Source organism: Vidua chalybeata, chromosome 21 (genome assembly GCF_026979565.1).
Source record: "Vidua chalybeata isolate OUT-0048 chromosome 21, bVidCha1 merged haplotype, whole genome shotgun sequence".
Taxonomy (NCBI): Eukaryota; Metazoa; Chordata; class Aves; order Passeriformes; family Viduidae; genus Vidua; species Vidua chalybeata.
The window spans coordinates 5,079,972-5,099,274 of NC_071550.1; the positions used below are offsets into that span (position 1 = coordinate 5,079,972).

The 19,303-nt window shown below is 42.4% G+C and overlaps 1 protein-coding gene across 9 annotated transcripts in view; it reads left to right on the top strand.

Moving 5' to 3' along the window:
* The first annotated feature begins 317 nt into the window (after positions 1-317).
* FNBP1 (formin binding protein 1) overlaps positions 318-19,303 on the top strand; it is an 89,598-nt gene continuing 70,612 nt past the window's right edge. For all 9 annotated transcript variants that reach the window (XM_053961972.1, XM_053961973.1, XM_053961981.1 and 6 more), the window contains exon 1: positions 318-508. In XM_053961972.1, coding sequence (XP_053817947.1) covers positions 485-508 — 24 coding nt within the window. In that variant the 5' untranslated portion in view covers positions 318-484. The remainder of the gene's footprint in view (positions 509-19,303) is intronic.

Here is a 19,303-nt window from a genome sequence, read left to right on the forward strand (position 1 = left end):
CCTTTTTCCCCACTGATCCCCCTTTTCCCCACTGATCCCCTTTCCCGACGGCCCCGCTCCCCACTGATCCCCCTTTTCCCCGCCGATCCCCACTGGTCCCCACTGACCCCCCTTTTCCCCACTGATCCCCTTTCCCGACGGCCCCGCTCCCCACTGATCCCCCTTTTCCCCGCCGATCCCCTTTTCCCCGCGGCCCCGCTCCCCTCACGGCCGGGCCGCGCCTGCGCTCCGCCGGCGGGGCCGCCCCCCCGCGCCAGCCGCGGCGGCTCCGCGCCTGCGCGGCCCGGAGCTGTCAGTCGCCCCCCCGCCCCGCGCCGCCCGGGCCATTTTGCGGCGCGATGAGGCGGGAGCGGCGGTGAGCAGCGCCCGTCCCGCCCGCTCCGCTCGCACCGCCGGGCACGGCCCTCCCGAGGGCGAGCAGACACAGCCAGGGGACAGCGGCACCCCCAGCGCTCCCCGCCCGCCCCTCAGCGCCGGCGGAGCCATGAGCTGGGGCACGGAGCTGTGGGTGAGTGCGGGCGCGGGGGGAGCGGGGCTGCGGGAGCCGCACCGGGGCATAACGGTCCGTGCCCCGGGCCGGTGCGGGGAGCCGGGTCCGCTCCGCGCCGGCACCTCGGCACAGCTCAGCCCGGGGGTCCCCCCGCTCCGGAAAGTTACATGTGCAGCCTCTGCAGGGAAACCCCAGCGGAGGTTCGGGAGTTTCATTTAATTTTACTGAAGGAATTAATTTTTAAAAAAAAAGCTCCATAGCACAAAAGAAGCGGCGGCGGCTGGGGAGCGGAGGGAGGCTCGCAGCGGAGCGTGGGGTGGGTTTTGTGTGTGGCTGCTGCGGGAGGCTCTGAGGTGGATCTATGGACAGGGGGTCCGGTTTCAGGAGAGGGAGCTGCAGGGAAGAAAAGCCAGATGATAAAATTTCCTGTCGCTGCTGTTAAGGGGCTTCTCTCCACGCTGGATCTGAAGGACGGAGATTTTTACGAGAAGAGTTTTGTGTTGTGTGTAAATAAAGCAGGCTTTAATGGTGCTAGAGGGTCTCAATGTATAAAGCTCTTTGATGCTTTTGAGGAGAACCTGGAAAGTATAAATGCATTTGGTTTACGGTGGAACGTTAATGGAAAATATCGGACTGTTAAAAGCAAAGAGAAGTGGGCAATAGCGATGTGAAACGGTCCCTCGCCAATGAGAAGAAATAAGGGAAGGGAGATGAAAGAGGTCTGGGAAGGCAGAAGAGCTGTTCCACATATTCAATCACAAAGAGGACATGGTGCAGCCATGTTTGATGGTGGAGCATGGAGCAAACCTGCTGGGTCTGGGCGGGCTGGTACCCGCGGACAGGAGGCTGTGGAGCGGCTCTTCCCTGAGTGGTGGCACAAGGAACATCCTGGGACAAATCTGTGCTCGGGTGGAGGGGGAAGAGGGAGACGGAAACGGTGTTTTGAATGAAGAAGTCAAGAATAAGTGGCAGAGGGTCATCTGGATTGTAAAGCACTGCAGGATTCTCTCCTGTAGTCATGTGTTTGTGGCGGGTAACCGGCGCGAGTTGAGATGAAAATACATCTGAGCTTTTGAGCTGCCTGCTGTAGAAATGGTTCTTTTAGATGTGCTAATTGCTGTCCTTCTGGGTGCATTCCCGGCCCGCTCTGGCAGGCAGTGCAGCATCCCGTTTTGCTGTGACATTGGAGTCATGTTTTAGCCAGATCTGCTTAGACCTATGCAGTAAATTAGGGAGCAATTGCTGACTGAGAGAGGTTATTTTGGTGTGGTTTTATAAGCCATAGGAAAAAAAGGTGATAAATGCTGGTGAAATAGTGTAGTGATGCTATATTGATTCATCAGTATATAAACAGCTCTGCTGCATGGGAATGTTTCTGGGAGAACCTGCAGTTGCCTCCTTTTTCTGCGTCTTGGATGCTTTGGGAGGAGATTGTATAGTTAGCGTGGAATTAAAGAAAGAGGCAGTATAATCTGACAATTTTCACACTGGAAAATAAATTCTGAATTCTCAATAAATGAACTTTTTTTTTCCTCCCCTCCTAAAACTGCAAGCAATACCGAGGTGTTTCAGAACCAGAATGGTAGTAGAGAGTAGAACCTATAAATAGTTCTTCTTTTATGTAATATTTGTAGGAGTGTGTGCAGCTATATATGTCTTCTGCAACAGTTACAAATTGCTTTTGTAACATTTTTAATCTGATATTTTTGTTTCTGAAGTTGTCTTCAGCAGCATCAAAGTATCATTTTTTCAAGTCCTGAGTGTAGCACTCTGAGAAATGTAGTAAGTTACTGGAGGAAAAGGGTTGGATCAAGAGAATGAATGATTCTAGCTACAAATTTGACAGGAGTTATTCCATTTTAATTTGGGCAGAGCTCTGAAAACATGTCGGTTTCCAGTGCTCTGGGTATTTAGGCAAAAACTGATTTCTCACTCTGTGTTCTCCCTTCTGCTGGAAAGGAAACCACACAAACAACCTGTATTTAATATATGCCGTTTTCTTTTGTTGATAATGGCATTTCTTTTTTAAACAAAATTAAATTTCCATTTACTTTAGAACTCAGTTCTCTTTTTTTTTTTTATGGGTTTTCAGGAGCAGGTGTGGTAAGCAGCAAATGCCTGTTCTACATGTGACTCATGTGGTTTGAAGGGCTGAAAGTTGAGGCAAAAGCAAGTGTTTTTAACTGTAGTTCAGAAATTTGCTAGAAAAATCAGCAGTGTTTGATCAGGCTTGACTTGCACTCTGTGTCTCTGATCTACTAGGCTGCATGCGTGTTCATGATTCACCCTTTAAATTTAGCAAATAAGTAAAATCAGCTTGCTTTTTAGAGCTCATAGAATGTTAATGTGCTTGGAGTTACGTAGAATTTCTGTTCATTCCTTGGGGGAGAAAAAGGCTGGTTGCAGAAAGCCTCATACTTCAGAAGCAATAAAATCCCTTTGGCAACGTGTGAGTTATTCCCAAAACAGGCTTTTAGCCTTGTGCTGTGCTGTGAGTGCATCCTGTGCCTTTGGGTTGCAAATCCTATTGTAGACTTCCTTCTGATATTGCACTTGATTCTGGACTTTGAGTAACATCTCAAGATTGTCCCTGTGATTGTAAAAGAACCCATAACCAGCAGAATTATTAGATGTCCTAATGCAGCATTTCTGTCCTGTATGAGGTGGAATGCTGGGGATAATGAGATCGTCTGGGGCCTCCCAGCAATCCGGTGTTGCAGAACAAAACCTGGAGGTCTCATGTAACCCTGCTTGCAGCTTCTGTCCACCCAAGCCCTGCAGAATTCTTCCTGCCTGTTGTACTCCAAACATTCAGGAGCTGAGGAGGAGGCAGTGGCTTAAGGACAAAGTGCAGGCACAGCACCAAAACATTTTGTTTTTCACCTGGGTTCAAGTGTGCATTAAGGGCTGACAAGTAGAGGTGTAGTACATATTTATTTCACGTCTGATTCTTGAAAACTGGCAGTGTTTTCTAAAAACTTAAGTGGAAGTGATAAGTAAAGGTTATGTAGGGGTGCACAGACCCGACTTGTACCTTCAGTGCTGCTCTTTGGGGACAACGAGCTGTGAAAGCACACTGGGATCTCCTTCACCTTTTTCCTCTCTTGTCTAATGGGAAAGAACAAGGAGCATGGCACCCACAGGTCTTCTGAAGGGTACTTTAGCGGGTAAAATCATAAGAGTGTGTCACACTTCCCACCAGTGTCCTTTTGTGTGGTATGAAGCCCTTGAAACAAGTGGGATTACATTGCAGACTGAGCTGAAACCGACCTCAGCGCTTTGGGTCTTGTTGAATTAAAAAGTTCAGGGTAGAAAAGGCTGTGGCTGGTGTATTGAATGGAATGAACTTTCTTGAGTATGACATTTGGTATAGGATGTAGTCTGGGGGAGTTAGGTGTAAATTTGTGGTTAGGTAGTCCAGGAAAAATTCTGCCTTTTCAGAGCACTGCCACAGCACATCAGGTTCAGGTGGCCAAGTGATCGAATGTGGAAAGTTTTATCTTTTTGTTATGAATGTTTCAGAGGTGCAGACACTGTGGGTTTGTCGCTGTGGGATTTTTTTCCACATTCAGTGTAAAATTAAAAAAAAAAAGCCTGGAGAGGGAGGTGATTTAATCAAGTTTTTCCTTGACCTTTGTGAAAGCTGGGTGGCTGCTAACAGCTGTCACTGTCCTTTCAGCCTGTGAGAAGGTGGATATTCAGTATTTGCACGGGTCTTAATTTGCTGCCGGAATGTGAGGGGCTCTGTTGGCCAACTCCTGACGGAAGCAATACTTTGGGGACCACACCTTTTGTTTATAGGGTGTTCCAGTATGCTTTACTATGAAAACACATGGTTTGTGGATATGTTTGAGGGTTTTTTGTCTTTTAAAGTTCATTCCACATAGCTGCAACTCGGAGAACTTGAAGGCCCCCTTGCTATTTGTAACTGCTAAATCGTTTCCTCTTTCAGTACTCGGGCCTCTATTTCATCAGCAGAATTTGTGTTTAAACAGCTGTAATCTTGCATTTCTGCAATTTGCTTGAATGCAGCATTGTTCTTCAATGGTATTTGCAATGTATGGGTGTTGCATGTGGTGGTGACTCACATTTGGAAACCATCTGGAGTACCTGGGTGATTTTGACCTTTGTGGCATTGCATAGTGTGTGTAGTAGTCAAATGTGATCTCAGTTGAAAAGTCTGTTATCTTCTGCTTGTAAGAGCATCTGCAGAGCTGGATCTAGGTTTGATGTGTTGATCCTTGAGCCAACATCCAGTTTTATTGTATGCAGCCCTGTAGCTGATTGCAGACAATAGAAATTGTGTGTCATCCCACCCATCCCATTCTCACACCTCCTACAGCCCTCACCCCCCAAGCTCTTTGGGGTTGCGTGTTAAGTGTTGTTTTCCAAGACTTAAAAGAAAAGGAGATGGTGTCTGATGGGAAAAGGACGCAAGTAATTAGTTTTGCATGATAAGTCATGGGTTAACTCTGATGAGCTGAGAGTTTCCATTATGGGCCTAACCTTCACAGGTGGGTGGGTGAATCGTTCGCAGCTTAGACAATCTTCTCCTGTGGTGATGGCAAATACTCTTCTGAAACGTCTATTTTATTCTAAATTTGCTGCGAAACTTACTTGATGACGTTCAGACTACTCCCAGAAGCAGAGCTGGGTATCCCCGACTCTTTTTTTTGTGTGTGTCAATTTCATAGAAACTTGGTTCCTGTTTAGTAACATGTTAAAACTTTTGTATATTTCAAGGAGTCTGGAATTTCACCCACAAAAATATACTCTAAAAGCACCCTAAGAGCAAATACAGTGAAAGGCTGAGGTCAGTAACGAATGCATAATATTTATAATTTTTGCTTGGTTATTCTAAAGCTCTTAGTAAAAGTTGTACGTAGAGTGCTAGAGATGGGCACTTCAAAGCAAAACACACTTTTTATTAGTTAAGTAGTATTAGTTTAGTATTTTGCATAATTATTTGGACATAGTTATTTGAGGTAGCGAAATTGTCTGACATTAATATCCCCTTATTTCACTCGCTGTTTTAAGTGGTCAGCCCGTACATGCAGATTAGTGAGTGAGAAATAGTTTATAGAAGCTGAGTCATTACGGAGTATCTGCATTCTGCAGCTCACACCTTTGTGTGCATGCCCAGCTCAGGGTGGGATTCGGGGCTGCTGCAGCCTCTGTGCTCGTGCAGTGTCAACTTAGTGCCATCAGAGTCCTTTCCGTCAGCTTAAAAAGAGGATTTTTTAAACTTTAGGATGATGTGTTGTGTGGGGGCTGCCCTGCTGCTCGCAGGCTGGGAGGATAATGGGGTTTTGTGAGAAGTCCCTGCTTCACCCCTTGGTACCTGCAGGCACCAGGAGTGGAAATATTCCCTTTTGGTACCTGAAGAGCTGCTGGGATTTTAATGTTTGAATGTCTGAGTAATTTCGTTTACAATTCTGACTTGCTTGAAGAAAGAGGATTTTTATAATATTGTCAAACCACCTATTCTCGTATTTCCTACCTATTCATTAAAGAATGGGGGATTTACGCTCTTTCAGCGTGAGTCAAGACTTGCAGAATTCAGTGTTTTCCCTTCCAGCCGTATCGTGGCTCCTCGAGATCCCCCGCTTCCTTGAACCATATGGGGAAGGCAGTCAAACATGAGCCGATGTTTTTCTGGTCTCTTTGCAGCTCATTAGTGTACTCATGTTGTGAAACATTCTTTTAGGGCAGAATTTCAAAAGCTGTAAAACACTCTTTTAAAGCTGAATTTCAAAAGCTGAGTTCCGCATAAAGAGTAGGAGCCACTGTTGCACTGTGACACCGTAACTTAATAACCTGCTTTACATTATTGCCTTTGATTGCTGGACACGTAACCTGCTAATGAATTTTTGGAAATTCACTTTCATCCTGTTTGAAATACTGCTGCTGAGATTGGTTCTACATTGAATCCAGTCCAGCTGTCAAAATCCAATGGTTTGTTGAGTTTCCTTAGTGTTCATGTAAATATTTTAAAATAACTTCCCCCTTCAGTATGATTGTACACTTCAGATGAAAATTCTCTTCCTTTCACCCCTAGAAACTCTGCTTTTCTATTTTTTTTTTCCTGAAAACAGTAAACCGGTTAAATTGGTAAACACTGTTGTCTCTTGGTGTATTGCAGTCTTTGCCATTCTTTTCAGTCAATGGCTTTGGCTCTAAAACACAAAGGAGTGGAAAAGTGGTGTACATATATCGTGTATGTATGTGAAGGATATATGGTTTTTAGTCTTCTCAGGCAGGTGTGGTGAGGTGGTTTGCATCCCTTTGGAATTGAACATTATCACTCTGTCTGGAGACAACTTTATTAACCTGGTCAATAATTTCTTTTGGCTCAGTTTATTAAGAATGGCTTGTTGGCATAATTAAATAAAATGTTTCTTCTTGCATCCAAAAATGGGAAAAAACTGTAGAAGGGCTTCTAGATTAACTCTTCTGTAAGTAAAGTGCAAGAATGAAATATTGTTTGCCTGGTGTTCATTGCTGATCACTGAAGCAGATCATGTTGTAAACCATGTAAAGAAGCAGTTCTGTTGAATGTTGTCCTTAATTTATGTGAGGAAGAGTCAGCCTAATTGGCAAAACAATCAAAAGAACAACAGCAATTTCCCAGATGCCCTCGGAAACCCTGTAAAGCAATAAAACTTGAAAAGGAGTCACTTGGGAATTAATGTCTGGTTCAAAAGGATGGCTCCCAATGAGCTACCAAATCACCCAGATATCCTTAATCCTGAGGAAATCCCAGAGTGGATTATTCTTCTTGTTGTAGCTGAAACAATATAGATTTTTTTCCATTAAACGTGTCACTTGGCCATCTCTTATTCAGTGTTTTTCAAGTGCTTCTTGTTTGGGACGTGAAGTGTTTTTATAAAGTAAAACCTTCAGTTCTGCCCTTGCAGTGGGGCTGGTGTAAGTGCTGCCGGTACCATTCCTTCCCTGAAGGGGAAGGGTAGTTTGTAGTGTTTAGATTTACTCCTCTGGGAATAGCAGGTACAATTTCTCTCATAAATTATTCATTTTATAGTTCAAAAATTAATTTCAATGCTCTGAGTCTGTGGCTGTGCAGATAAAGGAGTGCTACCTATGTGACAGGAGAAGGATTGTCTTGCAGGGATTCTGAGCATATTCCTTATTCTTGGAGATTTTTCTCCAATTAACACCAAGAAATTGCTTATTTGATGCCTTGGACAGTTTTCTCTGTCTCAGACTCTTCTAGACTGAGCTGGCAGCCCTTCTTATTGAGAATATATTTAACATTTTTATTCAAATAATCTGTTTTCTGCTGCTTAATTTTTTTTCCCTGTTAGGTTGCTCAGGCTGCAGTTTTCCTCTTTCTGTGTCTGCCTCTTGCTTTTTGTGTTTCAGAGCAGTTGGGATCACTGGGTTGTTACCAGGGCCTGTGTATTGCACATGCTGAACACGATGCCTCTTTGGTTTTGGAAAGCTGTAGTGTTCCCATTCATTGGAGCAAGGTTTTGAAATTTGGCAGACAGAAGCTGTTGAACAGGGATATGCCTGCTGCTCTTGTTGAGAAAATATTCCTCAATTAGGCAAACCTGTAAGTCCTTGGAAAAATACCACGTTGCCTGTACTCAGTGAAGATGTTATTGACCAAATCTTCCTGGGTGCTGGCTATGTTTTGGCCTTGGAGGGATTTTTGTGGGGCAAGATGAGGTCACCCACAGAATAATTGAAGGCTCAGTCTGGTCCTTGCAGGAGAGCAGCCAGACTCCCCATGCCAGGGCTGCTGAAGGCCAGGGTGGAGCTGGGCAGCCTCCTCTGCTCTCAGGCTCTTTTGGTGGCACTCGGTGGCACAGAGGCAGAAGCTGGCTGGAGGACAGCTCTGCTGGGTGGGATCTGGGCTGTTATGGGGGAGCAGAACGGGTCAGTGAGCAGGGGGAGAGGAGGATGGAAAGCATGACTGCACCAAGTCAAGGTAAAGATCCCTCTGACCACTTTTATTCTTTGTTTATAGCAGCAAACCGGTTCTTCTGTCCTCATGGACTGGTTCTTGTTACACTCACCTGGGGGTGAGTGAGGTGTGTGGTCAGAGAGGAAACCACCTGGTTCAGGAGACTCTGGAGAGGGAGGACTGGAGATCATCATATCATGTTACAGACAGTTGGGTCTGCCGGTCTAGGAATTGTTCCTGTGATGGAAGTGCCAGGGATGATGGAGAGGGTCATTTGAGAAGAGATAATTCAAATTGGCAGTTCTGACAGTGAGTGAAGGAGGACTAGTAGAACGAAGGAAATTAATTTAAACAAGGAAAACAAGGAACCGGTCAGTAACAAGGAAACAGCTTGGATAAAAGCACATAGAGCAGGGCTGGGCTCTGGGCAGGACAGGTGGGATTGTGACTTGCTGTCAGACTGGATGTGCAGTGGGATTAGTGCATTAGGAATGGCAAGTCAAGAGTTTGATGGGATCAGGAGAAAGTATAGTGGGTGCACAAGGGGAAGGAATAAGCAAGGAGCAAAGGATGAAGACTAGATAAGAAGTAAAATAGAAAAGTAGTGCAGAGACCTAGCAGTCCTCTTTTGGCTTTGTAGTATTGCTATTTTATGTGTATTTTTTTCATGTTGTGTTTAAGTGGAGTTGACATACTGGTTACAATGTATATACATTGATTTCTGCGGTTGCATTTTGCATCTTTACTTACTGTGGAAGAATATTTGACAACATCCCCAAATAAAAGCTTCATCCAGAATTGTGTGCACTGTTGTTTTTCATTCACTCATTCTGTGCAGAAAGCCTGAAAGAATTTTTTAGCAAATAAGTTGAAAATGTGTTTAGATAATATTTTTTGCTTTGCATTATACTCTTTGAGGCAGGGAGAAATGCTTTAGCACTTTTATCTTGTATTTACAAAAAGAAAAAAAATGATTGGCATGGAGCAGGAAGTGAATGAAAGTGTGTTTTCTCAAAAGTTAAATGGGGAAGAGAAATATTTCTTGCCCTCTTGAGGGCTGTTGATCTGTCAAATGTGGGTCTTACAGGAGTGGCTGTCTTTAAGAGTGTTTAACTCGGGTTTTGCTGTAGTAAAATTAAAACTGGTAGTGGATGAACAGGGAGAGCTGCAATAGAGCACTATATAAATATTTTTTCACCCATCCTGGCTGCCTCTCATAACAGTCTGAGATCCTTTTGCTCATGTAGTCACTGGAAAAGCCTAAAAATAAAGGGTGAGAGGAAAGGGTTCTGTGCTGGTCAAGAGCGTTTATTTCCTTACAAGTCTTTGGAGCTGTGAAACATCTGGGTTTTGCACAGGACACTTTTGGCATGTGTTTGTGAGTTAACACGCAAAAGCTGAAAAACTGCACAGCTCTGCTTCAGGTTTTGGTGTGCAAAACAACTCCTAAGCAAATGTTTCAGTGATGGAAATACTGGTTAGGGGTTCCTTTACTGCTTTGCTGAAGGTTACCATCATCAGCTGATCTGAGAGGCTCCATCCTCCCAAAGCACTGCCAGCCTGAGCCCCAGGACCAAGGCACCCATCACAGGTTATGGTTGCATGCTTTACCTGAAACCCAAAATTGCACCAGGCAACCCTTTAGGTAGTGAGAATGCATCTCACATGACATGTGTGACTTGGTGCCTGTCTAAATCAGTGCCCTGGGGATTTACAGCCTTATTTTTGGAAGAGGGGGGGCTAGCTAGGTTCCAGCTCTATTTAAAGATAAAATCAAGTGTCTCTGGCTGTGTGGCTGCATGTGTCCTTCTGAGATGCACTGGAGTAGCCAAGGAGACCACCCTGGAAGGGGGTAGAGGGGGTGGGAGCTTGCACCCATTCCTGGTATGTGTGAGCATCTCCTCACCACCTCCTCCTCTGGAAAACTGTTGGTTGGTTGGCTGGTGTTTTTTTTTGGTTTTTTTTTTTTTTTTTTTTTGTTTTGTTTTTTTTGTTTTTTTCATTGTGGTTCCTATTCTGATTCTTGTCTGTATCATCCTTATACTTGTATTACATATAAAATTGCTGAAAGCTCATTTTCCAGAGGTTCAATATGATTGACACGAAACAATCTTGATATAGGAAAGCTGTAATTGTTGGAAAACTACAATTTTAGCTAGCAAACGTGCTGTTTTGAAACACATGCACCTAATTTAGGCATCATTGGAGACTGGGTCTGCATAGTTGTCACTCTTGGAAAATACTTAGTCTTGAACAGAAAGGTACACAGTGCCAACATTTAATGGTCAAGGGAGTGTGTTGAATTGTTCCACTAACAAAAACCTTTTCTGAACTAAACAATACAAATATAAATATTTCACTTGGCTATTAGCAGTTGAGTTGAAGTACTCGATGGTTGGGAACAGCATGACAGAATGGTGTGCTCCATTCACACAGAGGTCAGAAGACATTCTACATGATATTTATGGGTTTCATGCACACAATTATGGACATTTGTATTGACTTGAATCTGCTGTTGGCTTGGTGTAGTCTTCTGTGGTTTGCTTGTGGGTTAATCTCTGGGAACAGAAATGAATGGAATAGTGACAGAGGTATCAAAAGCCAGAATCCACACTAGGAGAGTTGAACAAGTGAAAAATGTCAAAATGGAAATTGAGACCCACTTTTTACAGTTAGGATGTAAGAATGAAGTGTTTGGGGGTTTCATTCATGATGTATTGACACATGTGGTGTTTGAGAGGTGCTGGTCAGTGGAGCACTACTGATTTCCCTCTGGGTGCAAGGCATCCATCCAACCTTCCTGGCAGGGGGTGGGATTGATTCTTTAATCAGAACAGCAGCAATCCATCCTGAAGCTTCCTCAAGGTATTAGGGCTAAATTAAACAGTCTGGGACTAGTGTGTAAGCCCTAATGCACTTCAAGAGGCTTTCGTGGATAGGAGAATTTTGAAAATAATCAGAAGATGAACCCAAAAATAACAGAAAAAAAGCTACAGGCACAAATTACCCTTAAAAAGGGGACCATAATACATTTTCTTTGTGTGGTACAATGCTTAATGCTCAGATTCTCTTAGGGAAGAAAAGATGAATGAGCTATACAGCTCTATTCATGGCACTGCATTTAGAACTTGTTTTCTCTCCTTTGTATATGTATTCCATAGCTGTTCCAAAATTAGATATGGTTACAAATACCAAATTAGTAGAATTAGGCCTCTTAAAGCCAGGAAATACACCACTTTTAAACCAACAGTCACTATAGAGGAAATGTGGGATCTTATGCATATTGTGTTATGTCTTCATTTTACAAAAGGTTAAGATTGTGTTTGCTTGTGTGCATTTGCAGAGTCCATAATCTGCATGAATTTTGTAAGGATAAAAATGTCATGGTTGTATTCAGTTTTATTTGGAATTTTACTTTAACTTGGAGGAGCAATGAAACTTGATCACTGAGCTTTAGTTGGTATAGTAAATGCTCATAAACAAGAACTAACCACAAAGTGCCAGTAGCCTTGTTAGATGTGCTACTGCTTGTTATGGATGTCATTCATGTACAAAAGTACTCAAAAAACAAAAGTGAGGAGCCCACATGACATGTTCTGTCTTGCTCTTAGTTCTCACTTTGTCTTGGTCCATCTCACTCTGCAGACCAAGCCAGGTAAGCAGTAATTTTATTTTTCCAGAATGTCGGAATCCTTTATAAGTATATCCATAAGGCCTGAGGACTTCATGAAAGCTGGAGTGTTTTAGGGTGGTTCTTAGTCAGAGAATTTGTCTGTGAATTCTGAATGTCCCTGATGGAAACTGGCAGGTGCTGTCATCTCAAGCCTCTGGCTTCAGAGATGCTCTGCCCAAATCTTCTCCCATAGCATGAACTTCACTGGTCCTCGTGCTTCTTGGCCTACCAGTTCAGGCCATGAATTAGCAGCCAAAAATGTGAAGAGGTGGATTTGGACTTCAGGGTTTGTGAAAAACAAACCCTTTATTTTCCCTTCCTTGGCTGGGAGCAGTTTTGATTCAACCTTTGGACCAGAGTTGTAGCTTCCAAAAACTATTTTAAGTGGAAGGTATTGTCATTGGAACAACTGTAGAGCACTGAGTGACCTCGTTGTCCTCACCGTGGGAGGGGATGTTCTTGTCAATTTGTGAGACATTTTCTTTCTTTCCCTGCCTTCTTTGTAGGCAGATAAACACACATTTGTTTTCCTCTTCCTCTCTGAATCAGTCTGGTTCAGAGGCCAAACTTGCTTTCCCTGCTTGGCAGATAAAGCATCTTGTAGATTCAAGTCAGTATCCTCTTTCATATTTTTTAAATGATTCAACTGCTCATCAAGCAACTGCTCTATCCCTGTGTGATAAAATGGTTGGGGAGTCATGGGATGTTCAGGGAACTGAGCCCAGAAGCTGCAGTTGCTGTGTGAAGATCAGTAGCTCAGGCCCATTGAAGTCAAAGGTTGGACAGGAGGTTCCTGTTTGTTCTTCTAACAAAAAGCATTTCTTGTGTGTTTGAGCGCTCTTTAATCCAACAGGCAGAGCTGCAGCCTTATAATGGATGAGATCTGAAGTAAACAAAGCATAGATATGAGGAAGAGGGAAAGGGGAAGAAGAGGAAGGCTGACACATTGTTGTGCAGATGCCTTACACCTTAGTCTTGACCTCTGCTAAAGAAAAACTTTACTTTTCTAATGTTCTGCAGCACGGCAAGTTTTTTTTTAACTATCCCATTATTTTCCCATGTCCCCCCATGCATCTTATTTCCCATGAGTAGATTATTTATTCTCAAAACCAGTTTGTTTTGCCTTTCTTGCATTACCCGTAAGATTTATCTTATCACCATGTACTTTAGAATTTGCAACATTTGTTTCCAAAGATGCTGCCTAAAGAGCAGTGTGATAACCTCTCACAGACTTGAGTGCCATGTCAGGAGTGTCACATTTAGCAAGGGTCCTGTAGGTCAGTGAAATGACTTATTCTGGGAGACCCAGAGCACTGGAGAGAGATTTGCTGATGGTGACATGGCAACGTAATAAAACAGCAAGATATTTGCAAATTTTAAAAAAGTGTTTTGAGGTGATGAGTTTTCATTTGCTCTGATGAGCTGTAACATCTAAAGGTAGGTGTTTCTTCCACAAAAATAAGGACTTGCCCTTTAATATCTTCCACTTTTGAGTAAATTGCTAGTGCTGTCTCATTTCAGTAATAAATTATTTGGAAGTCCATCCAGCAAGACTTTTGAGGAATGCCTCAGTGTCATTTTTAAGATGTCAATCCTTGTAATGCTTGGGTTTCTGCTTTTATTTAGTAAGTGCAGTGCTTAAAGTATTGTACTGTTCCAGAAGCCTCTTGTTTTGGTTTGTTTGGGCTTTTATTTTTTTTTTTTAATTTAAATATTTGTTTGTTTCATGAACTTGGATTTGTTGGCAGCATTTTTTGCTGGAGATCCCACCCCCTTGTGCTGGGTCAGCACTGTGCAATCCAGGCACTGATGGTCCCTGTCTTGCAAATTATCTGACATGAATTAAAGACAAGAAAGATTGGAAGGATGGAGCACAAGACACTCAAGGATGTGGAAATCCTCAGCCTCTCCCATCTCATGACCCTTCTGGTCTTGGGTAGAATATGGCAATTTCTCTTGTGCTCCTGTTTGTTCTGGAAGTTCTCCTGTATTGTGAAATTGTAACTATTGAATAGTTACTGTAGTCTTGGACCAACCTAAAAATAGAGGGAATCTATTTTATTGTATCTTCTGATTTGAGAAGCAATATAGCAAGCTGATAGTACAATTTATTTTGGGTATTGCAGTGTTCCCTGGATGTTATGAAAAGTATTCATGTCTGACAGCCACATTTCAAAGAGGTTTTTCAATATACTAATTAATTCTCTTCAAATAAATAGTCATGCAAAAAATGAAATACAACATCAATATTTAATGGCATCTGCTTAAAACCCTCCCAAATCGAGACTTCTGAAGTTGTGTGGGGGTGATATTCATGCATCCCTGATAAAGGGAGGATGGAATGTGTGTGTTTTCTTTTAATTTGAGGAGTGAATTACTCCTTAAAGATGTGATTGTGAGGTGCCCTACATGGCCCTGTGCAAAAATAATGTAGGAATCAGCTTCATGGGTCTTTGGAGACTGTTGCACTGTGAATCCTTTGGATGTTACCAGAAAGGGAGATTGTTTCCTGAGTGGAGTGGCCTGATCTCCACCTTGCAGGCTTGTCCAGTTGCAGCAAGTTTGCAGAAGTTGCACTGAACGTGAGCTGCAGTTTTTCTTTCGCTGCAGGAAACAGTGAGCCCAAGTGACCAACATCTTACTGTGCACATCACATTGTTCCACGTTCCTCTGCTGAACAGCACAGCAATGAGCTGACCTGAATTTATGGTTCTCTTGTGAGATGTCAGTCTGCTCTTAAGCTGTTTGCAGCACTTTTATCTGTGAGCTGGCTGTGTTTGATGTTAGTGCTGTTATCATCTGCTGATGTTAAATGGAGAATCATTCTTCTTGTGAATAAGTGAATTTGTGACAGATTTGTGTGCAATTTGTGGGCACTGTTTATGCCAGAGTTGGGGAATCCATTACTTTGTGGAAATGACAAGCATTTGTTAGACTTCCTCCCACAACAGTGTCAGAAAAGAGCAGTGCTGTGCTTGCCATCCTCTTTTGATGCTTCATGGTTTGTTATTGCCGTGATAGGAAAACACAAGGAGCAGGTTGTAATGTAAGCATTCCCTGTGTTTATTTGTTGGTGGTGTTGTGATAGCCTTCCACATGATCTTCCAGGAACGTGAGAAGAGTGGAAATCAGGATGACATATCTGCAAGTTTTAGTCACAAAGTTCCACCCCATGTGCTCTGTGAGCAGCATACTTTGCTATTACAGAGTCCTTATAAACCAATTAATTAAGAAATATTCCTGTAATACACACTATGTTGTCACACTGACCTAAACTTAACCAGCAGCTCTCCATGACAAAGATTTTAATAACATTTAACCATGGTTTGTGTTAGTCCTTTGACTAAGCACATCATGATATATGTGGTGTGGTGGTCTTGGTTTTGTTTGCCCTCAAGACACAAGAATGCTTTTTATTGCTGTCCCAGTAACCAGTCCAAAGTACAGCAAGCAGCTTTACACTTGAAAAACTGTAGCACCCTTTCAGGAAATATCTGCGGCGCCTCAGATTTTTTCAGCCTGCTCACACATTCAGAACCCCGGACAAGCAGCTTAAGATCTGAATGAGATTGTTCACCAAATGAGTTGGTGCAGCATATTAATTTGCTGCTGCTTCTAAATGCCTGCAGTGTTAAAGAGCCTGCAATGGCACTAAAATACCAGGAGCTTTGTTGGCTCTAAACTCCTTAAAAGAGAGTTTTAAATTCTTGTCTGCTTGCCGTAGCCTTACCAGCTTTATAAAGAATTTGGAGGTCTGTACTTCAGAAAGGTTGTGCATCCTGGCCTTGGGAAAGTTAGAGCTTTTCCTGGTAGTATTAATTGTCTTGGAGCTTGATTGTGCTCTAGGTTTTACTGTATAGCTGATTATATGAGCCTCCTATTAGTGCCTTTATCTAGATGCTGATATGTTTATTGCATGGTTTTACGTGTAGGATTTATGTTGCAAAAATATTTGCCTTTGCAGTTAGGTAAATGTCCTGGGGTGACTTTATGGTGCTTGTAACATAATGTGGTTTTAATAAGGCTGGATGCAGCCTCAGCTTGATTTTATGTGTATTTGAAGTTACTATTTAAATGCCACAGTAGAACTGATATGACATTAAACCTTTTTTTTTGTCTTTGTCTGGTGAGACAACACGTTCCTCCTCAAAACCAATATTCTGCCTGGCAGCTGGAGAGGGATATGAATTGTTGTCAACAACTACTAAATGTTTAAAACTTTACAAGTCAATTTTCAAGGTCTTAAAGTAGATGATTTTAGTTAGAGGATGAACCAAATATTTTAGTGAAAGCTAAAAAATCCAGTGTTCCATGCTGTTCCTTGTTTCACTGTTCCTGGATTTAGGCAAATATGTAGTTCTAGATGATGGGGTGAGCACAGGCAAGTGGTCAGACTGGTGTGACCCAAGTGTGGTTTTTAATCTTGGCTCCAATAAGCACTGCTTTAAATTGGGTCGTGATTTTCTTCACAACCTTGTCTGAAAACTGTATTAATAGGAGGCTGTTTACTTATGTAATTTCCATTAGAATTGTAAAGATCTTTATTTCTTCAAGTGCAATGAAAGCTTGAAATCTGTATCATAGTATCATCATTGTTATAGCATGAGTTATAAAATATTCACATGTGTTTTTGGAACCTAAGGAAATGAGATTGTAGTCACAAGAAAACTGGATTACCCCTTTTGCTCAGCTAGACTTGCCTATCCAGCTTAGGAGCAGAATATCCTTGCTGAGAGGAGCAGTCCTTACTTAAAGGATCAAAGGATGTTGCTCTTCTAGCTCAGGATGCCAAAATGTCATTTATTCCTAATGCTTAGGTTTCCAAACCATATTGGTCAAAAGAAACTGTAATTGTTGATTTATTTCCATAAAATGTTCTGACTGTTTTTCTTTGAGAGGCTGGAGGCTGTGCAGGGAGCCAGACAGAAAGGTTTGGGCAGTCTGTAGCTGCCCTACTTTCTAGAAACTGTAATTTTAGGTTGTCTTGGCTGGCACAGCATGGTCAGCAGAGTGAACTTGAGCTTTGTCTGCTGGGGCTGGGAGCGTGGCCATCCTGCAGCATCCTTGTGGCACGGGCAGCAAGCCGCCGAGCCTCGCTCGCCGCGCTGTGGTTCCCCATGTGTCTCTGATTTCTGAGAGCTGGGCCCAGGGCTGGAGCTGTTGGAGTAAAGGCAGCACTCAGCACAACGAGCCTGCTGTTAGACTGGGGAGTCTTTGCTGCTGCTACAACTTGCTTCAAATGCTCTCTGGTCAGGTGCTCGGGCATTTAAAATTGATGGGTGGTAGAGACAATTGTGCTGTAAACTCCTGCACGTTTCATGAGTTTCATTTATGGGGTAGGGAACTCTGATTCCTTACTTTTTACAAGGCTGGGTGACACGTGGTCTTTTTATTCTTCTTGTGTGAATGTTTGTTTAGTGTGATGGAGTTAAATTTACCTCTCTCTTTAGATTCTTGCAATTGTCATCTGTACTGTGGAGAATGTCAAGCATCCCTGAGTGAGCAGCCCGAATGACTCTGTCACAATTCTGGGTGCATTGTGCTGCTCTATTGACTCTGCAAACCTGAAATGTGTGTGGGAGAACTTTCTCTTGTAGTCTAGCATGTAATTTAATTGATGTTTGTTTGGTAATTTGCCTCAGATTAAATTATTTATTGTCACCACTGAACAAATGCTTTGTATCCTTCTGGTGGGTCAGCATTTTGCACAATGTTTCCCCCTTTTTATTCCACCTACTTTGATGCATTCATTTAGTTTTGCTGCAGTCTTAGTACTGAGAGCTGAGAGAAGCTTCTGTTGGGAGAAGGGGGAGACCCAGTGGACTTTGAGAGGCTTTGTACAGTGATTATTCAGTTAAAGGAAATGCGATTACTTTTCCTCAGATTTAAACTTTGATGTAACACAAGCTCACACTGTCGTTAATGGGAGCTGTTACCCGAGGATAAACTTCATAGAAATGTCACAGAAGTGAGCATTTGAGAATAGAAAGATATGCTCTCTTCCTCCAAAGGATAAGAGACTGAAGTAATTGAAGAATTATTATCAGTAGCAATTCATGCTTTGAAGCACAGGTGGATGTTTCCAATCTTAGCAAGATGTGTAGAGCTGCCACATTAGTTTTGGTCTGACCATATTTTAGCTTGGTAATTCTGTGGCTGTAAGGGTGATGTTGTCTTTTGTAGATGAGGAGAAGCATGGCAAGGATCAGCTTGAAGTCTGAATATTTTATGCAAGTGGGATCAGACTGAAACAATGTTTTTTTCAAAATTGAGCTAAACGGCCTGACTCTAGGACATTGCAGAGTGCAGATACAGCTGGGGTTAAGTTCTTCCCTGAATCTTTATCAGTGAAAAACTGAGAGGAGAAAGGTATTGGGTAAAAGAAAAATACGTGACAGGATGTTAGAGGACTGTCTTGGTTCTCATTTTTACAGCTACATGAAGGGCCAGGTTTTATTGTAATAAAACTGTGTGAGAACCCCTAACAGATGGATTTAAGGCATAGAATCTCCACAGCTTTCTTTTGGCTCTTTGCTTATATTTCTGGCCTAGTTCCAGAATTTATTCATTTTCTGCCAGTGTAGCTTGAGTCCACTCCACAGAGTGGAGTGTATGAATAGATAATTCTGAATTATGAAATGCACTTTGAATATGTTTGTTAGCATATTTTGAAGCGACTAACTTTGTTGTTTGCAGACCTTTTAAATGTTATACACATTGTTGTTCTATCCATTGTATTAGATTTCTGAGTTGCATATATCTCTGATAAACTTCCTGTTCTGGAAACTTCACTATTTCTTGGTCACAGTGGAAGCACCTAATCTAATTTCTAGTTTAAAAATGGAATGCAATGGCAGAGAGACATACTTCAGGCATAGCAATAATTTTATTTGGTCTTGAATGTGAAGTGGCTCTTGAAAAATCTAGGATTGTATTTGTCATATCATGGTATTTGAGGTATTAAAGGCTTTTTGAACCCCATCTACAAAGTTTTTCAGCAGTTTGTTCCATTTAATTTGGAAATGAGAGGAGGAAACAGTTCAGATCTTTAATTTTCTTTTGAACTTTAGGAAGGGTTTAGAACACTCTGAAGTGGGGGAGCTTATTTTTTTAACCCTAGTTATTGCCATTACTCCAGGGATTCCAGGAGTCAGCCTCAAGCTAAGGAGAATTAGTGATTTTTACAGCATTTTTCTTTTCTGAGTGTCTG